Source organism: Silurus meridionalis, chromosome 14 (assembly GCF_014805685.1).
Source record: "Silurus meridionalis isolate SWU-2019-XX chromosome 14, ASM1480568v1, whole genome shotgun sequence".
Lineage (NCBI taxonomy): Eukaryota > Metazoa > Chordata > Actinopteri > Siluriformes > Siluridae > Silurus > Silurus meridionalis.
The window spans coordinates 1,164,168-1,187,826 of NC_060897.1; the positions used below are offsets into that span (position 1 = coordinate 1,164,168).

Here is a 23,659-nt window from a genome sequence, read left to right on the forward strand (position 1 = left end):
CTTACTCCTACTGACTTTCATTCCTCTTCTCTCCAGCGTGTACCTCCACCTCTCCAGGCTCTTCTCCACCTGCTCACTACTCTCACCACAAATCACAATATCATCCGCAAACATCATAGTCCACAGAGAGTCCTGTCTGACCTCCTCCTTCAACCTGTCCGTCACCACTTCAAACAGGAAAGGGCTCAGAGCCGATCCTTGATGCAGTCCAACTTCCACCTTGAACCAGGCTGTCGTTCCTACTGCACACTTCACTGCTGTCACACTGTCCTCATACATGTCCTGCACCACCTTCACATACTTCTCTGACACACCAGACTCCCTCATACAATACCACAACTCCTCTCTCCACCCTGTCGTACGCTTTCTCTAAATCCACAAACACACAATGCAGCTCCTTCTGACCTTCTCTATACTTCTCCATCAACCTCAGCCTGGCTTCCACTACTCTTTCCCATAACTTCATGTATTGACTGATCAACTTTATTCCCCTGTAGTTACTGCAGATCTGCACATCTCCCTTATTCTTAAAGATCAGTACCAGCACACTCCTTCTCCAGTCCTTAGGCATCTTCTCACCTTCCAGAATCTTTTTAAACAATCTGGTTAAAAACTCCACTGCATCTCTCCTAAACATCTCCATGCTTCTACTGGTATGTCATATGGTCCATCTGACTTTCCAGTCTTCATCCTTTTACTTACTTACTTACTTACACTGCTCTCACTTCCTCCTTACTAATCCTATCCACTTCCTGCTTCACCATCTCCACACCATCCAACCTTCTCTCTCTCTCATTTTCCTCATTCATCAGCTGCTCAAAATACTCCCTCCATTTTCTCAACACACTCTCCTCACTAGTCAACACATTTCCATCTCCATCCTTTATTGCTCTAACTTGCAGCACCTCCTTCCCAGCTCAGTTCCTCTGCCTGGACAATCGCTACAAAGCCTTTTCTCCTTCCTTACTGTCCAACTTCTCCTACAGCTCCTCATATGCCTTTTCCTTGGCTTTCACCACATCCCTCTTCACCTGCTGCTGCATCTCCATGTTCTCCTGCCTACTTTTCTCATCACTATGCCAAAAACAGTTCTGTTTCACCTTTTCATCACCTCTGTTCCCTTCAACTATATGCCCATTGAAATCTGCACCAATCACTAATCTTTCATTCCTAGCTTCATTCTCCACCACTTCATCTAACTCACTCCAGAATGTTTCCTTCTTCTCCATCTCACAACTCACGTGTGAAGCATAAGCACTGAAGACATTCATTATCACCCCTTCAACTTCCAGCTTTATCAGAAACTTTCTTCACCTTCACTACACTCTTACTAAACTCCTCCTCCAGGATCACCCCTACACCATTTCTCTTTCCATCTTTATACAGTTTGTAGTTGAGAATAAATACTATTTGGTGGGAGTCTGTGCAGAGTATAAACACAATAACTTATGCTTTTTTAACCAATCAACCTACTTATCACTTTACTAACCAGAAACCACTATGCTTCACTAAGAAATCATCATAATGCTTAAATAAACACTCATTATAAAACTTCACTAACCACCATTACTAACACCTCATTAAGTTATCATAATAATCAGTGCTTCATTAACTGCTCATTATAACTAATATCACATTATTTACTAACCAATCATCATAACTAACACTTCAACTATAACTAATGCTTCACTAACAATCATAACTAATGCTTCATTCTTAACTAATGCTTCATTAATTAACTATTATAACTAACATTTCACTAACCAACCACCATTATGCTTCAAAAACCATGCCTTGTAATAACTTCACTAACCAACCATCATAACTAACAATTTACTAATAAATCATTGTAAATAATGTTTTAACATTAAGAATATTATATATATTATAATAACCGTTAATCATAATGCTTCACAAGCTACTCTGCATAATTCTTCACTAACCAATCATTATAACTACCACTTCACTAACCATTAACTAAGACTTAACTAACTAATCACTGTAATGCTTCACCTACCAACCATCACAGCTACTGCTTTAAAACCAACCACCCTATTCATCAATATTCTTAACTAACAGTTTATTAGCTATTCATTGTAACTAACCATTGATCATAATGCTTCACTAACCAATCATCATGACTAGCACCTCACTATACATTCATTATAATGCTTCACTAACCAATCATCATAATCATCTAACTAATCATCATAGCGCATCACCAGCCAACTATCCTGACTAACACTTCACCAATCAGTCGCTGTAATGCTTCACTGACCAATCACTTCATAACTAGCACTTGATTAAATAATCATCATAACTAATGCTTCATTAACTGCTCATCATAACTAATGCTTTACTAACCAATTGTAATGCTTCAGAATCGACTCAACACGATGCTTCACTAACCAATCATCATACGTAACACTTCGCTAATCAATGATCATAACGAATTCTTTCCTAACCAATCATTGTAACACTTTACTAACCAATTAATCCTAATCAATGCTTCACTAAACAGCCATCACGATTCAGGATCAATCATCATAACTAATGCTTTATTATTGGCTTGTTATAACTACTGCATTACTAACCAATCATAATGCTTCTTTAACTTTTGAGTGTGTGTGTGTGTGTGTATGTGAGAGGGCATGCGAATGTGTGTGGGTGTATGTTAAAATGTGTGTGAGAGGATGTATGTGAGAGTATATGTGAGTGAGTATGTGAAAGTGTATATGTGAGATTGTGTGAAAGTGTGTGTGTGTGTGTGTGTGTGTGTGTGTGTGTGTGTGTGTAAGAGTATGTGAAAGTGTATATGAACGTGTGTATGTGAGTGTATAAAAGTGTAACAGAGTGTATAATAGTGTGTATGAGAAAGTGTATGTAAGTGTATGTATGTGTTTATGAGTGTATATGAGGGTGTATGAGAGAGTGTATACTAGTGTATGTGAGTGTGTATGAGAGAGTGTATAAGAGTGTGTGAGAGTGTATGTGAGTGTGTATGAGAGAGTGTATAAGAGTGTGTGAGAGTGTATGTGAGTGTGTATGAGAGAGTGTATAAGAGTGTGAGAGTGTATGTGAGTGTGTATGAGAGAGTGTATGAGAGAGTTTATGTGAGGGTGTATGAGAGTGTATGTGAGTGTGTATGAGTGTATGAGAAAGTGTATGCGAGAGTGTGTGAATGTGTATGTGAGAGTGTATGCAAGTGTTTGCAAGAGTGTATGAGTATATTTGAGTGTGTATGAGGAAGTGTATGTGAGAGTGTATGTAAGGGTTTATAAGAGTGTATGTGAGAGTGTATACGAGTGTATGTGAGAGTGTATGAGAGTGTATGTGAGTGTGTATGTGAGTTGTATGTGAAAGTGTATGTGAGAGTTTACAGTATGTGAGGGTGTATGAGAGTGTATGTGAGGGTGTATGAGAGTGTATGAGAGTGTGTATGCGAGTTGTATGTGAAAGTGTATGTGAGAGTGTACAGTATGTGAGGGTGTATGAGAGTGTATGTGAGGGTGTATGAGAGTGTATGAGAGTGTGTATGCGAGTTGTATGTGAAAGTGTATGTGAGAGTGTACAGTATGTGAGGGTGTATGAGAGTGTATGAGTGTGTATGACAGAGTGTATGTGAGTGTGTATGAGTGTATGAGAAAGTGTATGCGAGTGTGTGAGTGTGTATGTGAGAGTGTTTGCAGTGTTTGCAATAGTGTATGAGTATATGTGAGTGTGTATGAGAGTGTATGTGAGTGTGTGTATGAGTGTATGTGAGGTGTATGTAAGTGTGTATACGAGTGTATGTGAGAGTGTATGAGAGTGTATGTAAGTGTGTATAAGAGTGTATGTGAGAGTGTATACGAGTGTATGTGAGAGTGTATGAGAGTGTATGTGAGAGTGTATAAGAGTGTATGTGAGAGTGTATACGAGTGTATGTGAGAGTGTATGAGAGTGTATGTAAGTGTGTATAAGAGTGTATGTGAGAGTGTATACGAGTGTATATGAGAGTGTATGTAAGTGTGTATAAGAGTGTATGTGAGAGTGTATGAGTGTATGTGAGAGTGTATGAGAGTGTATGTGAAAGTGTACAGTATGTTAGTGTATGTGAGTGTATGCGAGAGTGTATGAGTGTGTATGTGAGAGTGTGTGAGTGTATGTGGGTTGTATGTGAGTGTGTATGAGAGTGTATGAGAGAGTGTTTATGGAGTTTATGGAGACAGAATATGCACTGAAAGAGAGGGAAGGAGAAAGAGAGGAAGATAAAGAGATAAGGGGAGAGAGAGAGAGAGAGAGAGAGAGAGAGAGAGAGAGAGAGAGAGAGAGTGAGTGAGGAACAGATGGAGTTGGTTAAAACCGAGTGTACAGTGGGATTAGCAGCATGTGGGTACAGCATGGTACAGTAGAAACAGTGGCTCAGCAGCACCTGATTACTGAAACACACACACACACACACACACACACACACACACACACTTTCGTTATTCATAAAGCTTTATTAGCCCTCGTCTCGTAATAAGTGAAAGACGGAAGGTGTACATTCATCTCCTGGAAGAGCAGCTCGGATGGTCATCTATTATCGTTTCTATAGCAACAGCTTACCAAGAACCTGCAAAGAAGCAACAACTCTTCTGTCCTGTAGATGTTATGAAAGTCCTGGTACTTGAGACTCCTTCCCTAAATGCTGCATAAAACGTATTTAAAAAAAATACCTTCTTATAATAATTGTGAAAGCTACGATGGAGTTGCTACTTTATAAAAATGAGCGCTTTTTCTTGTTTTGTGGAGGGACACGTACACGGGAATCAGATATACATTATATGGACAAACATTTGTGGAGCAGAAGATTGCTTTGAATGAACATCTCATTCCACATTTAGTCTCCATTTGCTGTTATAATAAGCTCCATTCTTCTGGGAAGATTTTTTTGTGGAGATTGTAGTGAGGTGAGGAGGCCTGGGGTCAACCCAGTAGGGTTGGAGTTCTTCAGTAGGAGGAGATCTTCCACTTCAACCCATGGAAAGTAGGTGGAACAAGTTTGGGTCTTGTAGTTCGTGAAGAGAATATTACATTCACATCCAAAGACAGTTGTGTGTCTCCAACCTTCTGGGGTTTGGGGAACAACCACATATGACCGGAAACATATCAGCATGATGTACGTTCTACAGAAGCGTGAATTTCGATTCCATGCCTCGTGTCTCATTACACAAGACCCACGCTCATTTATTTATTGTTTGCTACTGTCATCAAACACACCCACGTCTAAATATAAACCCAATACTGGATGTTTGAGCTGAGCATCTGCTTCTGCTCACATGCTCTTCAACTTTGCTGAGGGTTTGACTGTCCGAGTGTGTTTTCCAATCGCTTGTCTTTCACGAACGTCCATGACGGCTTTGTCTTTTACTCGTCCCTCTGGTAGAAGTGTTGGCTTCTAGATGACTAATTCCGAGCGCTTTCAGTGCCAGGCTCACATGCTGGATCTCGCTTTGCAGTGCATGTCTACATTTTAGCTTGGCTATTTCTTATTTCCAGTTCTGGCCGTTGCTTAGGCAACCGCCAACATCTTCCTTTCTGTGCTTGCTGCACATATAAACATCACATATCAGAGCTGCAGAAAAGTGAAGGCTTTTCCTCACCAAGCACTGAGATGCTATGTTGCTGAGTGGATGTGGGGGAGGGAGGGTCATGAGCCTCCTTCACCTTTCTTTTCATCTAAATCTTGAGGTTACGATTTTTACTTTTGCGCCTTTGTAAAAGTTTGTGTAACTTTACTTTTTACGCTGGAACGTGTCAGATTCATAAACGGGAAACAAACTATTCCTGGTAGAGATGATAAAAAGGAAAAAAGATGTTTATTAATCCTTGTTACAAATCCAATACAAAGGTTGTCAAATGCAGGAACAAGTACAAGTCAGAGATAGACGAGGTGTTACACGTAAGGCTGGTGTTCCAGTAATAGATATGGATGAATAGATAAAGATATAGATTAGTTACCAGATACCATACTACCAGCTTTACACACTTCCTGTGGTTTCATTCTTGTGGTTAAATAAAGAGTGTACAGTGTTTCAGGTTTACAGTGTAGTGTTGTAGTGGTTGTAGTGGTTGTAGTGTTACAATGTTTCTAGTGTTACAGTAGTTGCTGGGTTATGGTGGATATGATGTTATGGTACTTATAGTGTTATGGTGGTTGTATTTATTACCGTATTTATAGTGTTATGGTGGGTGTAGTGTTACAGTAGTTGCTGTTTTATGGTAGTTGCTGAATTACATTGGGTAGAGTCAAGTCAAGTCAAGTTTATTTCTATTGCGCTTTTTACAATAGACATTAAAGCAGCTTTACAGAATTAAGAATTAAGGTGAACAATGTGTGTTTATCCCTGATGAGCAGCTTGGGGCAACTGTGGTAAAGAAAAAACTCCATTAGATGTTATTAGAAAGAAACCTTGAGAGGAACCAGACTCAAAAGCAGAACCTCATCCTCATTTGGGTGACATCAAGAGTGTGATTATAGTCTTTAAACACTACAGAACACTGGAGAGTGAGAACTAACATGAGCACTGGAGTGTGTGATTATGAGTGATGTTCTTTCTACAGTCTTATACAGTGAGTTAAGGTTATGGAACCAGGAGCTACTGGGCAACTCATAAAATAGCTCAACATTTGAGATCATCACAGATCCAACACCAGCTTCTCCATGCCAGAGCCTTTAAACACTCAAAGAGGTCCAATGTCCAAACTCCACATGGGATCCAAATGGTGCTGGTACATCTCTAGATGGTTCAGGATGTTTGCAGGCATCTACTTCTTTAAAGGTCCATAATCTTCATGAGGTGGAACGTGACTGGAGCTGTACAACCTCAGGATGCCTCAGGATGGTAGAGAAAGAAAAGCAGTGGAGAGAAATTAGCGTAGCTGCTGTTCATAATATTAACAAGCACAGTGTTACAGTGTTACAGTGGTTGTAGTGCTGGAGTAGTTGCTGTGTAACAGCATTTGTAGTGTTATAGTAGTTGTGTAATAGTAGATGTGTTGTTACAGTAGCTGTTTTGCAGGTGCTTTAGTAGATGCAGTGTACAGTAGTTACTGTACTACAGTGTTTGCAGTGTTACAGTAGTTGTGTTACAGTGTTTGCAGTGTTTGCAGTAGTTGCAGTACATGCAGAGTTACAGTAGTTTGTTTTTACAGTGTTTGCAGTGTTAAAGTAGTTGCCAGGTTACAGGTGCTTCAGTAGATGCTTTGTTACAGTAGTTACTGTACAGCGGTGTTTGCAGTGTTACAGTAGTTGGTGGGTTACAGTGTTTGCAGTGTTAAAGTAGTTGCAGTGTTACAGCTGCTGCAGTAGTTGCAGTGTTACAGTAGTTGTGTTACTGGTGTTATAGTAGATGCAGTGTTGTAGGTGTTACAGTAGATGCAGTGTTACAGTAGTTGTGTTACTGGTGTTATAGTAGATGCAGTGTTGTAGGTGTTACAGTAGATGCAATGTTACAGTAGTTGCAGTTTTACAGGTGCTGCTAGTAGATGCAGTGTTACAGTAGTTGTATTGCAGGTGTTCCAGTTATGCAGTTTTCCAGTAGTTGCACTGTTACATGTGATTTAGTAAATGTGTTGTTACAGTGATGATGTGCTACAATAGTTACAGTGTTACTGTAGTTGCTGTGTTACAGTTGTTACAGTGATGCATTGTTACAGATGAATGACTGAACAGGACAGGATTAAGCAAATGTTCTTACACTGCACTTTTCCCTCTATCGTCTGCCTTCCCTTTCCCTAGGTGTGAACCAGGTGCTGTAGGACTCTTTGTGTCTTTTGTGTCTTTTTTTTAACGCTTTCCATGCTGTTTTTTTTCTTTCTTTTTCTCCTTTTTGCTCCTTCCTCTCTCCCTGCATTTTTCTGCCCTCTCTGTATTCTGGACCTGGCACTGTCGCTCTCACTGCCAACTCCGCTCAATGTTTCTTCTCCACTAAACCTTCATTTTTCTCTATCTTTCTGTTTCTCTTAGTGACTACATAATCAAGGAGAAAACAGTGCTCCTGCAGAAGAAAGACAGCGAGGGTTTTGGCTTTGTGCTGAGAGGGGCCAAGGGTAAGAAGTCTCATCCTCACTGTCTACTCTTCCCTTCCTCCTCTCTCTCTCTCTCTCTCTCTCTCTCTCTCTTTCTCTCACACTCATATTGATGCTTTGCCAAGTGCTCTATTAATCTGCTGTTGTATTCAAAGCTCAGGTTAGGTGACATCATCGTTTCTCCTCCCCATGACCTACCCGTCACTGCTTCTGTGACTTGTACAGCAGACACTATGTCACTCCAGTACGTGATATCTAGAATTGATTTCATATTTGGAACTGTGTGGGTGTGTGTTTTTGTAGCACAGACACCCATCGAAGAGTTTACCCCCACTCCAGCCTTTCCAGCACTGCAGTACCTTGAGTCTGTTGACGAGGGAGGCGTGGCCTGGAGGGCTGGTCTACGGATGGGTGACTTCCTGATCGAGGTGCGTGCATGGTCACATCACGGATTCGTTCTATTACTTCATTACTCTCTAGCATGTAGTAACTGTCACTCGTATGCTGTCTCGGCTCAGGTAAATGGTCAGAATGTGGTGAAAGTCGGCCACAGGCAGGTGGTCAACATGATTCGACAAGGTGGAAACAGCCTGATGGTCAAGGTGGTAATGGTGACCCGCAATCCTGACATGGAGGAGGGCTCTCGAAAGAAAAGTAAGAATGCTGTTGATGATGTATGCTATAATGTTTATAGGTGGCATGTAGTAGATACCATTCAAATACACTATATGGGAAAAAGCATTGGGACACCTGACTTTTCCACCCATACGTGGTTCTTCCCCAAACTGACCCCACAAACTTCACACAAACTTCACGCCTCTATGATGCGGTACCATGAAATTAAAAATAAAAACTAAAACACTTACGAATCTTAGGGTCAGGTGTCCACAATCTTTTGTCCGTATCGTTTTTTTAAATATAGAGTAGGTATTTACAGGTAGTACCTGACTTACGATGGAAATGCTTTCCAATGACGCCATCGTAACTTAAAATCATTGTAAATTGAGAAATTGGTTAATCCTAATTTACCAAATTACAGTACATAGTTTAGCAAAACAAAGCAATTTACACTACTATAATGTATAAACTTTATCGTATATACTCAGGTAGCAGTGGGTGAGTGGACGAGCGTCGGACTGGAGGAGGACGGAGGCGGACGCGTTCTGTTTTAGCGTCCGGCGACGCCGATTAAAAAGGAGAGAGTCAATAGCTAAAACTGGGCTTAAAAAAAAAAGAGGAAAAAAAAAGAATGATTTACCACCAAGAAAACTAAACTCTGTTGACCGCTGGCAATAGTAAGGAATCTCACAAACCGGCTCACAAAATCTTTTTATATTTGTAACATTTTTTCATATCACTATCGTCATCGTAAGATCGGAAAAATGTAAGTCGAACCATCGTAACTCAGGGACCACCTGTAATTGAATTGTATCATTTACTCGCTGGATTGAATCGAGTTAGTCTGCTAACTTGTGAATAATAATGTAGAGCCTAATCTTTTCTTTCTAATAATCTCTAGGACATCTCGAAATATCCATATAAATATGGGTTCAACATACATCTAAGTATGAAGCTATGAACTATGAGCTACCTAATGGATGCCTTATGGCTCCAGGGTCAGAGCTTTACAGAAATATATAATGATTTTTCTGTGTCCATATGGGATTCCTCAGGTTTCTCCAGTTTCCTCCAATCTTCCAAAAACAATTGGGTGCAAAAATATTCAGTGTATCAGTGTTCAGTGTGTATTTCCAGCTCATGGCTTAAATTCCCAGGGTGAACCTCTACCCCAGAGTTTTTGAAAATAAGCTGTTTTATCCGTGTATCGATCAGAACCTATTTATTATGTGGTGAGAAATAAATATAGAGCCGAGTTGTTGAGCAGAGAATTTAAGATGGTACTAGGAGTTACTAGGTGTTATTAGGAGTTCCAGGCCTACTAGCGACCAGCCTGTAGAGATTTGAGATAAAAAACAGAAGGCAGAACGTGTTTGAGGAGTTGACGGTCGAGCCAGATGCACTGCTGTCAGTGATTCACAACAGCTGTCTTCTAAATGTAGAAATATCTGTGTCTTCCAATCATCTACTTCAACATTTGACCTTAAGATTCAGAAGGTGTAATGATGCTGATGATGATGCTGACGCTGATGATGATGGTGTTGATGCTGATGCTGATGATGATGATGATGATGATGATGATCTGACCAGTATTTTTTGTTTCGTTCTTTTCCTCAGTTCCACAGCAGAGTAAAAGGCTGAGCACTCCGGCAATCGCACTGCGCTCCAAATCCATGACTTCGGAGCTGGAGGAGATGGGTAAGGACCAGGATGAAAAAGGAAGATAAAGAGAGAAAAGATCAGAGAAAAAAGATGTAGAGACAGTCGAGCGAGAGCAAGTGCATATGGGAGTAGGGATGAGTTTGGAGAAGACAGCTTGTGAGAGGGAATCAGAGAGAGCGATAGAGATAGAGAGACAGAAAAAAAAGGTAAAAGAGAGAGACGAGGAAAGAGGCGGATGAGAAGCAGAAATCCAGCCACGGCTTCAGGAGAAAGAAATGACTAAAAGAAAAATATATATATTGTGGCGAGACGTGTGAGAGGGAGACGAAAGGACAGAGGGATGGGGGGTGAAAGAAATAAAAGTGTCACGTCTCAATTGGTCTCACTGTTCTTTCAGAAATCTCCCACTGTCACTGTCAGCACCCACAGTACAGGTAACACCCCCCGCCATCCTCACCCAAAATAACCCCGCCCACCTTCACCCCTCTTTCTCTTTCTGATCCTTAGAAGAATAAAACTCGACTCAGTCCTGCAGCCGCAGGGTTCCCACATTCCCGAGTGGCTGGAGTTTGTGTCTTTGTTGCCGTAGTTACACCACAGGGGGTGGGTGTTGGTGGAAAAGTAGACTTTGTGTTGGCTGGATCAGAAAATGTACAGGGCAACCTGGAACGGGTTCTGAGCATGCTCAGTGTGGTTTGGAGCGGTTCTGGTTCTGAACGTGTTGAGTGCTGATTTGACAGGTTCCAAACGTGCTGGATGCAGTCAAGACTGGTCCTGTAAAAACTGAACGTAGGCTGGACATGTTCTAAAATGCACATGGATGGTTCTGAGCATGCTCAGTGTGGATTGAAGAGGCTCTGGTTCTGAAGACACACATATAGATGCTAAAATGGTTCTGAACATTCTCAATGTGGACTGATGTGGTTCTAGTTCTGAAGACACACATATGGATGCTGGACTGGTTCTGAGCATGCTCACTGTGGATTAAAGTGGTTCTGGATCTGAAGACACACATATGGATGCTGGAATGGTTCTGAGCATAGTCACTGTGGATTGAAGTGGTTCTGAAGGCACACATATAGATGCTGGAATGGTTCTGAACATGCTTAGTACCAAATGCAGTGGTTCTGGTTCTGAGTGTGCGTAGTTTGTCAGGTTCAGATGCTGGACTGGTTCTAGTTCTGGTTGAGCAGATTGGATTTATTTTGAGCAGGTCTGTGCAGTGCAAAAGGGTTCTGAATATGTTTAGTATGGATCGAACAGGTGGACCCATCCTATTTCTCGTTCTGAGCATGCTCAATGTCGGCTGACCTGATTCTGTTTCTGAGCACTCTTACTGTGGGTTGTCCTGATTCTGAGCATGCTCAGCATGACCTGACCTGATTCTGAGCATGCTCAATGTGGGTTGTACTGATTCTGGTTCTGAGCATGCTCAGTGTGGACTGTCCTGATTCTGAGCATGCTCAGTGTGGGCTGTACTGATTTTAATTCTGAGCATGCTCAGTGTGGACTGTCCTGATTTTAATTCTGAGCATGCTCAGTGTGGGCTTGTGTCCCAGTGTGTCCGCACAGCTTTCTGATCCCAAAACTGCAGGTAATCAGCAGACGTGTTTTTTTTGCTACAGGCGTTCCTGGCCATTTTTGTATTTCATAACAAAAAATGCTGTATTACTGCATTCAGACCAAACTAACGGCCAGACCTCGCCATTTTCACAATGGAGACATGGCCTAGAATCTGAAGGCACGGCTTGAATGTTACACAATAAAAGCGGAAAGGTGGGATTCTTTTTTCCCGTATGTCACCTTTCCTCTTGTCTCAGCGGGTCAAAGCTTTAGTTGTTAAAAGCATGCCGGCAATGTGCCACTCTTTCCCATTTATGCAGCTCAGGTTCGATCACCTCATTTCACCCCTCACACCTCTGGCAGTTACTGATGCAGTGTGATAGCTGCGATCGCTCAGATGGAAGAATGGCGCTGGTGCCGTGATTTATGACCTGGGTGACGTTTTTTGAAATTAGTATTCATTTACATCGTAATGCAACTTCCTTGTGAAAGGAAAAGTAAACCGAAATTCCACCTTTCACCTGCAGGGGCTTCAGTGGCTCCTCTGGTCCCTTCTTGTTCACTCGTTCCCCCTAATGCAATGTCGTAGAGCTCTAACCCTTGACTACATTGACCTTTTACCCCTTTTCCTTCCTTTTGCTCGTCCTGCTTGATGCCATACAGTGGACCGAGGTAAGAAATACCACCACTTACTCTGTGTGTGTGTGTGTGTGTGTGTGTTTTCGGTGTGTGTGTGTGTGTGTGTGTGGGAGGGGGCGTCTTTTATTTCCAATAAATAAGTCTTTAACTGAAGCTCTTTGTTTGTTTCCTTCCCACAGCTTCTGCCCCGTGGAAAAAAAAATCAGGTAAGGCGTTGTTTTTCAACGATAACAAGCTAATTATTATATACAAACTGGAGACACACAATTGTACAGGAGGTCTTTGGATACAGCATGAAATTCTCCTTTCACTTGAACTAGGAGATACAAACCTATTTCAGCATGACAATGCTCCTGTGCACAAAGCCAGCTCCATGAAGATCTGCTTCACATGGGTTGGAGAAAATCTACTTCTATAGAGCTCCAACCCTATTGAAATGGATGAATGTGAATGCTGACTGCACCCCAGGCCTCCTCTCCTCACCTCCATAAGTACCGGACTTTAATAACACACTTGTGGCCGAATGAATCTCCATACAGAGAATAGCAACAAAATCTAGGCCATATATTGTTTTATATTCTATAGGAAAAAAAGTTAGTTAGTTGATTGTCACAACACACTAACTCTGAAAAGTCCTTCCATACTTGTTGAAGAAAATTATTTCTCTTCATCGCATCTCTTTATCAATGGCCCTCAGATTATCTGGAATGCTGATTGGTCAGAAAAATGCTTGACGCGTCATTGCTGTTCAAAGTGTGGTTCGCGCCCTCTAGTGGGGAATAAAGACATGACGGGTGGAGCGCAATGAACAGCAGGATTTAAATACATTTTTACTGTGTTTTTATTCATCTTTATTTATGATTTTCTCTATTAAACCTAAAGTTCATACACTCAAGGCAAACACAAAAAACAATGAGGTCATTAATGCAAGTCAATTAAAACCACATCAGTTAACACAACTACACTTTTATTTTCTCTATTTTTACTCGATGCTGTTTGTTTTTATAGATTTAGAACTTGATATTTATTTATAAGCTTTTTTTGTGCCATTTTTTGTGCGGTGATGGAGAACAGGTGGGGCTTAAAAATACACCCCATCTAAAGTGGGGAATGGCAGAAAAAGGTTTGATAACCACTGATGTAACTTGTGTGCATTTTTCTGGAAAGATGAATTTTATCATTATTTCTGAAAGAAGACCTTTAAAAGATCGATTATATTTTTGTAGGATTTTTGTGGAGCTCAGAGTCAGACAGTAAATCTGTTTATTGCCCAAATCCAATTGCGTGTGTGTGTGTGTGTGTGTGTGTGTGTGTGTGTTCTACAGAGTTTGAATCCTCACAAGCTACCGAGAAGAAAAGGACCGTCTATCAGATGGCTTTGAGTAAGCAAAAAGGTTTAACTTGGAAAACATCTCTGTGTTTCCTCAATGCTGGAGAAATCTCTGATACGTACCAGGAATTTACAGAGTGGCTTCCTCTCTGTTTTCAGACAAGCTGGATGAGATTTTAGCTGCAGCTCAGCAGACCATCAGCACCAATGAGACGCCGGTGCCACGAGGTCCAGCAGGTCAAGCAGTGAAGCGCGAGAGAGGCAGAGGCTTTTACAATGAGGTACGGGTTCCCGTGTGTTCAGTGTTGACAAACCTACGTACATTATGGCCAAAACTATTGGGACACCTGACCTTTCCAGCCATATGTGCTTCACCACATCATTGTGCAGGATGTCTTTGGAGGCTGTAGCATGAAAATTTCCCTTCACTTGAACTAGGAGACCCAAACCTGCTCCAGCATGACAGGGTTAGGGTTACAGGTGTCCACAAAGCTATGGTCAGGTGTCCACAAACGTTTGGCACTACAGTCTAGTTGTAAATATTAAATGATGTTTTAAGTCAAATTAATATCTTAGGACCTATCTATCTATCTATCTATCTATCTATCTATCTATCTATCTATCTATCTATCTATCTATCTATCTATCTATCTATCTATCTCTTTATGCACTAACTTAGCATGTTTATTTTTTATTTATATATACTTTTTAATTGCCATTTTGATTAAGTTTGGTAGTCAAATAAAATATAACAAAAAGAGTTAAATATAATATATATATATGCCATTTTGACTTTTTTTTTTTTTTACGTTTTAAATCATTAAAATAATGAAAACATAGCTAATAATCATTATTTCTATATTAATTTTATTTTTTTGTTATTTCTGATTGTCCTGAAAGTACGGTGGCTGAGAAGTGCAAAACACATTAACAAATCGAAAAACAAAATAACAAAGTAGACAACACTAACAAATAAAAAAACACAATGACGATTCAGACAAAGTGTGAAAGGCAGGTATAGTGTGTGAATAAAACACTGATCATTGGACGAGACACCTGTCATTCAACATATACAGGAAGCATGAAATCTCATAACTTTGTTTCTTGTACATGTGTAAAGTTCTCCGTTTACTTTCAACTATTTTTTATTTGGATTAGTGCACCTTTAAATATAAGAAAATAACAGAAGGAAACAGAATCAGGGAGAAACTGGAATGAATTCAGAGCTACTTTGAGGAAGGACATTAATATGCAGTGATGTTGGAGATGCTGCAGTTTATCATCACATAAAGATTCGTTTCTACACTTTTACACAGACGTTCCAACTTTCTCCTGCTGCACACTGTTACTTCACACGCTTTATGGTCTGATCTCCATAACTGGCTTTACACAAAGGTTCCTCATCTAAGAACTTTCACTGTGAAGGACATTATCTTTAGACTTGTAATGAACAATAACAAAGACGACTTTCTTGTTAATAAAATTCTTCTGATGGGAAAATTTTATTTACAAAATCAAAATACTTGAAAGTGAAACCAACGTTTTTTCTGCATCTTATAATGAATTTCTTTCTTTCACAAAAGCCCTTAAAGTGATTAAAAAGAAAAATGCAATGAATCTTTTGTCCTTTTTAGAAATATATGATTTACAGAATCCATAATCCATAGCCCTGTTTATTTTTATCCTTTTTTTTCATTAAATTTTATTATTATTATTATTATTATTATTATTATTATTATTTGTATTTGTATTTATATATATATATTTTTCTCTCTTTTCCCTAAATATATGTGTATATATTTGTATTTTCATGCACCTGTTCTGTGTATTTTAATGTAAATTGCTTAATAAAATAAAATAAAAAAAAGACTGTTGTACTTCCTGTATGTCTTGAATGACAGGTGTCTCGTCCAATGATCGGTAAGTGTTTCATTCACAAACTATACCTGCCTTTTCCCGCTTTGTCTGAATTGTCCTTGTGTTTTCGGATTTGTTAATTTGTTTTCGGATTTATTTTGTTTTCGTATTTGTTAGTGTTTTCTAATTTGTTAATTTGTTTTCTGATTTGTTTTGCACTCCTCTTCTCGGCCACCGTACGAAACACCTTAAACTCTCACATAGAAAGAAATGCAAACAAAAGTGTCAGAATTTGTTGGTTCTGTTTGTATTAAATAAAGAAGTGTTTTTTTTCTCACAGCGCCCTCTGGTGGATAAAGGAACTGTTGGTCCAATTAAAGTGAAATTTTCAGTGTTAATGAATGTAATCTCTACACACTGTTCAGATTACTTCATTGTCTTCTTTTCCTTTCACCAGTCAAATTTTGACCAATCAGGGATGGGAATAATGCCGTCTGGGCCAGGCCTTGGCTTTGACCGTGGCCCGTTTGTGTCTAGCCACGCCCCCCCGCACGGTATGCTGCGACAGAAGTCCATCGGTGAGGTTGTTCGTCTGTCTGTCTGCCTGTCTGTCTGCCACAGCTGTGTTTTCTCGCCTGTGCCTGTGCTTCTAGAGCATTAATTTAGCTTTTTAATTTTACATAAAGTCTGGTAAACATCAAAAATGCATGAATCTTACCAGCGTCCACGTCCTGTTTTGCTCCATGATTTTCAGCCTGGTTTATTTGATCAAACAACGAAGCCACATTGAGGCTACATTAATGGAGTAGAACATGAGGAGCTCTTGTAAGATTTAGGCAATTTTTTTTACCAGGCTGCGCAGACAACTCTTTCTCAAAAGTTGGAAGAAACTCTTGCTTCTGCAGTTTGCTATAAAGAGCATGTCTGTAGCTTGTAGCTCAGCATCAGCTATGCTAATAGGTTAAACTGGGTTTTTATCTATTCTTTTGAATCTTAATGAACTCTTGTTTGTAGTGGAAAGCGTTTGACCGCCCATCTAAACACTTCATTAAGTCTCTGCTTTAGTGGACATGAAGTCAAGACATGACATTTGCCATTTGCCAAAAACAGGAAATCTTAATGCATTCCGTCATTCTCTATTAAGCTTTTTGCTACATACATACGTACATACGGACATACAGTGCATACTAAAAGTATTCACAGATTGATTAAATTCATTATTTTCCTCAAAATCCGGCAAAAAAAACCCATAATGACTATGTGAAAGAAGTTAATATAAAATCTTTACATTTCTTAAAAATAAAAAACAAAAAAAAAAGCACATGTACATAAGTTCTCACAGCCTTTGCTCAATACTTTGTTGAAGGTCCTTTGGCACCAATTACAGCCTCAAGTCTTTTGGGTTTGATCTTACAAGCTTGACACACCTATCCTTTGGCAGTTTCTTCTATTTTTCTTTGCAGAACCTCTCGTTTCATCAGTTTGGATGGGGAGCGTCAGTGCACAGCTATTTTCAGATCTCTCAAGAGAGGTTTAACCTGGTTCAAGTCTGGGCTCTGGCTGGGCCACTCAAGGACATTCACAGAGTCGGCCTGTAGCCACGCCTTTAATTTTATCTTGGCCTTGTGCTTAGGGTCGTTGTCCTGTTGGAAGATAAACAATCTGAAGTCCAGAGCACTCTGAGGCAGGTTTTAATCTAGGATGTCTCTGTACATTGCTACATTTATCTTTCCCTCAATCCTGACCGGTTCCTGCCACTACAAAACACCCCCACAGCATGATGCTGCCACCAACATGCTTCACTGTAGGGATAGTATTGGCCAGGTGATGAGTGGTGCCTGGTTTCCTCCAGACATGACGCTTGTCATTCAGGCATAGATTTTAATAATTGATTTTCATGGTTCAGGTTACTTTTGGCAAACTCCAGTTGGGATGTCATGGACCTTTTACTGAGGGGTGGCTTCTGTCTGGCAACTGTAATATACAGGCCTAAATCGTGCTGCAGAGATCGATGTTTTTCTGGAAGGTTCTCCTCTCTCCCCAGAGAAATGCTGGAGATTTTTCAGAGTGACCATCATTTTCTTGGTCACCTCCCTGTCTAAAGCCCTTCTCTCCCGATTGCTCAGTTTGGCCAGGCAGCCCGCTCTAGGAAGAGTCCCGGGGGTACCAAACCATTTCTAGATGATGGAGGCCACTGTGCCCATTGGGACCTTCAATGCTGCAGAAATCTTTCAGGGATGATCATTGAAAACAGGTTGAGCCTGAGCTGAATTTTGATTGTTTGAGTTGATGGATGTGATTTTCTTTTGTCGTTTATTTTTAATAAATTTGCAAAGATTTCAAACAAACTTCTTTTATGTTTTCATTATGGGGTATTTGTTTGTAGAATTTTGAGGAAAATAATTAATTTAATCCATTTTGGAATAAAGCTGTAACATAACAAATTATGAAAAAAAGTAAAGCTTTGTGCTTACTTTCTGAATGCACTGTACATACATACATACAAGGTGGTATCAAAAAGTTTTGAGACTAATTGTGTAACTGGTGCTATTCTGACCACATGCGTTACCACGTATCAAGCCACAAAAATGTTGAAACCTTTAAGGCAAGTTGTGCATAATGATCATCAGATACTTGCCAGATTTGTGTCCTGCAGGCTTCACCATCTTCCCAATAATGAAGATGCAGCTCAATGGTCATTGTTTTAATACCATTGTGAGATCCATCACAACTGGCAGAAGGTGCTTGAGATGCTGCGAAATGAAGACTTCCAGGACACATTCCAGAAGTGTCAAGAACACTGGGAGTACTGAACTGCTGTGCAAAGGGACTATTTTAAAGGTGATAGTGTGTAAACTGAGATAAATGAAGTACTTTCTTGTAAACAGAGTGAGTCTCAAAAACTTTTTGATACCACCTCCTACTCCATATTGACTTCACTGTGGTTTATCCTGTTACAAAGGTCTGCCAGTTAGGAGCTGATTTGCTGCCATTGGGAGTACTAATGTCTCCCTGTCTGTCCTGGAAGACGGGCAAAGTATACACTCCTGGGCAAAACAAATGAGACAAGACCAAAATTGCTAAATATTTAATGGCCTCTGCAAACAAATCTTTTGCAGGAACTAATGAATCCAATGCACTATTGGGACTTTCTCAAGCACCAATTTGCCCTTTAAATTTTTTGCCAAACTTTTTCTGTTTAAAAAAAGCTAGCAGCCGGGGATATTCACTTTGTACACAAAGATAAAATTGCAATAATTCATAGATGGGATAATGAATTTGTCTACTACTCAACTGTAATTTCCTGACCAATGATTTGTTGTTAAGATAATATTGTACTTGGCCCTATTTTTTGCCCAGGAGTGTAGTCACTAACACTAGTAATAACTAGGCAAGCTAACAGACATGCAGACAAGCAGACAGACAATCAGACAGACAGGAAGAAATATTATGAGATGTGTCAGATTAGATTTGTCATTGGTTATACAATTTTCAATTAATGTACAAAATATCTGTTTTTCTAGTTACAAATCTATTTGATCTTTTTATCTACCATGTTATCTGTACATCATATGGCATTCTTTCATCATCCTTTTCTTTCTTCTCATACCTATCACTTACAGGTGTTCCTGAGGAGGAGAAGCAGTTCCTTCATCCTCCAGCCATGAAGTTTGCACGAAGCCTTTCAGTCCCTGGCCCAGATGACATTCCCCCTCCACCAACCACAGCGCCTCCTGATCCCCCTTTCTCCTCGGCACCTACTATGGGCTGGAGAGGCAAGACATCCCAACAGCCTTCAGTATCGGTCTCACAGTCTACCTCTACCTCCACCCACTATCAGCTTTATTCCCAGTCATCTCACTATACTCACGGACCAAGGGACCGGTCCCCTGGACCACCCACAAGCACTGCAGTTTCAGACCATGCAACTTCTTACTCTCATGCCCAAGCGCACCCTTCTGTTCCCAGCAGGACTGCTTCCAGGAAGGTTATGGGCTACACGGCAGATTCCACAGGAGCAGGAGGAGCAGCAGGGGCAAGGTCAGCTGGTTTGAGAAGAGGCTACAGCAATGCAGTTCCACCCACTAGTGTGGCCACGGTGATCCCTCAACAACAACAGACTGCTCAGAGCCAGCAGGCAAGAGTGGAGCGCACAACAGCAGGGACAGCAGCTGCAGGTGGAGTCCAAAAAGTAGGTGTCCGAAGAGGCAAGGGGCCTCTGGTAAAGCAGTCAAAGGTAGAAGACCTTCGTTCTGGACAGGGGACACTAGGAAGTAAAGGTTCAGTGGAAAAAAGCTCCATTCCTATCCCAACCATCATTGTCAAAGCCCCCTCCACTAGCAGCAGTGGACGCAGTAGTCAGGGAAGCAGTGTTGAGGCTGATGCACCTCTTCCAGGGGAAAGCGACAGCTCCAAAGCCCCACCTATTGCACCGCCCCCTGCCCCCACTATGCCCCCACCTGAGCCACCATCAGTCCCTCCACCACCACCACCCTCACTGCCACCACTCAGACCTCAGGAGAATCTGGACTTCACTAGCCAGTTTGGTGCTGCCATTGTGGGAGCGGCCCGCAGGGATCGTGAGCGCTTCCATGAAGCTCGGCGGAAGAGTGCCTCCTTTTTTCTCTCTGCTGAGGAGGAATTAGCAGGGAGTACTGGGGTGGCAGGAATAGGAAGGAGTCAGGCCACCCAGCAGCAACTTCAGCAGCAACTGAGCTCCCAGCCTACACCTCGCCTGAGACCCTCTAAATCTATTGATGAGGGTATGTTCTCAGGTGACACATTCATTCAGCATGCTCGCAGCATGCCGCCTGCCTTTGGCCTACCTGAGTATTCCACGTCTGCACCCCTGGGGGACTATCAGCCTAAGTCTGTTCCTGCTGACTTCTACCTGGGAGCCACCCGTCAACAGCCACAACAGCAACAGCCTACCACCACCTTTATCCACCCACTGACCGGGAAAGTTCTAGACCCATCCTCTCCACTGGGCCTGGCTCTAGCTGCACGGGAGCGTGCCCTGAAGGATGATGGACGGATGCGCAGGGAAAGGGCTGGTGAACACCACTTCACCCGACAACTTTCCAACGTGGGGCCTTTTCCCTCATCTGCTGCCCCAACATCATCACTGCTCTTTCACTCAGCAACTCCCTCTTCCTCCATGATTTCTTCTGCTGCCCAGTCCTCCAGCTCTTCCTCATACCTTGTTACATCTTCTTCACTAGCTGCAACCACCACCTCCACTCGGCCTCCATCGCCCAGGATCCTTAGAGGAGCAGGGGGAGGTTGGACTGAGGAGACAGGTGAACGTACTGAAAGAGAAGCTGCAGGAGCTGCACCATCAAGGGAAGGGCTGAGGGTTCGTTTCTCAGAGGACAAAACAGTCCACACACACCACTACCAGTCTCAGCACTATCAACCCACGCAAAAAGAAAAAGAGAGAGAGAGGCAGAGGGAACGTTCCCGGGAACGAGAAAGGGAGAGAGGGAGGGAAAGAGACACAGAAAGAGCTCAGAGCCAGCAACAACAATCTTCTACACAACCAACTACTCAGGAACCCCAGAGACCATCCTTTTTGAGGATGGAGAGTGAAGCAGGAACCTACATCCTCTCACTCACTCCTCCATCTCCTCCACCTACTGCCATGACCACACGAACAGCAGCAGGACAAGGGACTGGTGGAGAGGGAGGAAGTGGAATGGGACTAATGGTACTCCCTCCCCCAGCTCCCTCAGTGGATGCAGATGATGAGTTTGTTTTTGCTGAACCTTTGCCGCCTCCACTGGAATTTGCTAACAGCTTTGAACGAGCGGGTTATTCTGCTATAATCACTAACAACCTTGCAACCCGGCATCAACAACACCATTCAGCACCCACAGCTCCACCCTCTACAAAAGATACCTTCATGACTGGTTTCCCTGCTCACACACCCCTGCCCTCTCCACAGGCTGGTGACTCCACTACCTCCAGTCTCACTTCCTATGATAGTGAAGTGGCTAATCTAACCCAATCTGCCCCCTCTCCTTCTTCTGCTTCTCCCAATCCTCCCCCACCTCCTTCACCTTCCACCCTGCAACCTTCTGGCCCCCCTCCACCTCCCTCAGTATCACCACCTCCTCCTCCTTCTTCCTACCACAGACCTTTCAACTTGTCTCAGAGCCACCACCTCTATAACAGCTCTCCTGCAACCAGGCGTGCAACTTCTCCCACACCACCACTTATTACAATCCCAGCTCCCTCTGCCTATGGGGGACCTCCTGCTGCTTCTTCAACCCCTGCTACATCTGTTGCTCTGAGGGGGACTTCCAGCCACGCCTTGACTGCAACCTGTGCTACAGCAACTACCACTATTACTACAACATTTGTTGCTGCTAGCGCTGCACCTGCAGTCAGCCTGCACAGCCAGCGCATGGCGACTGTTTCTACAGTGGCTACGGGGAGTGGGAGTAGGCGGCCCAGTGCTGAGCACCACCCATCACACACCACAGCAATGGCCAAAAGTGGGGAGTCCCAGGAGACCGTGGTGGATTCGGGTATTGAGGAGCTGGACAGCCGCAGCAGCAGTGACCACCATTTAGACAGTATCCTGGCACTTAGCAGTGGGGGAGTCCGAGAAAGGATAGAAAGAGCAATTGAAAGTGACAGGACAAGTGGAGCAGATTTTTTAGAGTCCTATATGAGCTACCTGGATGGACAGACTTTTGAAATGCACACGAAAACAGCAAGCACCGCTTCCACCTACCCTAAAATGCAGCGGTACAGAGAGGGAAGTCGCACATCAGAGCTCAGACGGCAGACTAGCACGGCTCCACCAGCCTATCACAGACGCCGTGGAGAGGAAGAACCTGAGGAGGAGGAGCAGGAGGAGGGAGAGGAAGACGACATGGGCACTCGGGATGGATACAGCATTAGGGAAGGACAAGGATTGTCTCGCTCTGCTGTCATGTACTTTGATCGGCCTCGAACACCTGAGATGAAGCCCCTTTGGGGTGATGGGTCAACTGGTGCTATGCAGAATGTTACTGAAGGTGGGGCTCAGCCAGATGGGACTTATCTTGAAGGGCGTAAACTGCACCCGCCCATGTCTGGCATGAAGGCAAGCATCATCAGTGAACTGAACACCAAATTGCAACAAAGGAGCAAGGGAATGGAGAATTGGGGAGCACAGCGGTCAATCAGCAGGCACAGGTGTGTGAAAGAAGTGTCAGAATGACTGCATGTATTTGTGATGAAACTGGTGGCTGCATGTGTCCATTTTAAACTCTGACTTTAGCATGTGATTATATTATCTGAGGTTAGGACAAGAAAATCTGAGTTTAAGATATCCTTTAAGATATCTAATCTATTTAAGATATCCTTTACATTCTCATTCGCAAGTAGAGTACAGGTAGTCCCAGAGTAAGGATGGTTTGATTAACAATTTTCCGATCCTACGATGACGATAGCGATATGAAAAAATTGTAAAAACATAAAAACTTTACTGCATTTTAATTTTCATACAATACGTTAGGATGTACGCGTCTCGCACCTTGTGAGATGCCTTACTCTCCCCTGCAGTTCAGTTCAGTTCAGTTGTCTTGGTGTTAGGCGTGCATTTTGTTTTAAAGCCCAATTTTAGCTCTTGTCTCTCTCCTTTTTATCTGCATCGCCAGACACTGAAACAGAGTCTGGCTCCATCCTCCACTTGTAAGCCGTTGCTCGTCCATGTGCCACATACATATGTATATACATATATGCTGTATGTATATACTGTAAAGTTTATACATTACAGTAGTGTAAATTGCTCTATTTTTCAAAATGATGTACTGTAATGTGTTAAATTATATGTATACTGATCACCATTCTTTGAGACTCCTAGGTAGGCTAGGCCATGTCTTGACTTACCATATTTTCAAGTTATGATGGGGTCATCAGAAAACATCTCCATCATAACTCGGGGAG

The 23,659-nt window shown here is 42.1% G+C and overlaps 1 protein-coding gene across 3 annotated transcripts in view; it reads left to right on the forward strand.

Annotated features, from left to right (window-relative positions):
• The window catches only part of shank1 (SH3 and multiple ankyrin repeat domains 1), an 80,486-nt gene that overhangs the window by 52,620 nt on the left and 4,207 nt on the right, over positions 1-23,659 (forward strand). For 2 of the 3 annotated variants that reach the window (XM_046866893.1, XM_046866894.1), the window contains exons 15-24: positions 7,991-8,073; positions 8,356-8,480; positions 8,571-8,706; positions 10,288-10,368; positions 12,559-12,567; positions 12,714-12,740; positions 13,860-13,916; positions 14,024-14,145; positions 16,179-16,299; positions 19,345-22,906. In XM_046866893.1, the coding sequence (XP_046722849.1) occupies positions 7,991-8,073; positions 8,356-8,480; positions 8,571-8,706; positions 10,288-10,368; positions 12,559-12,567; positions 12,714-12,740; positions 13,860-13,916; positions 14,024-14,145; positions 16,179-16,299; positions 19,345-22,906 (4,323 nt within the window). The remainder of the gene's footprint in view (positions 1-7,990; positions 8,074-8,355; positions 8,481-8,570; positions 8,707-10,287; positions 10,369-12,558; positions 12,568-12,713; positions 12,741-13,859; positions 13,917-14,023; positions 14,146-16,178; positions 16,300-19,344; positions 22,907-23,659) is intronic. The other variant, XM_046866895.1, reaches the window with a different exon arrangement.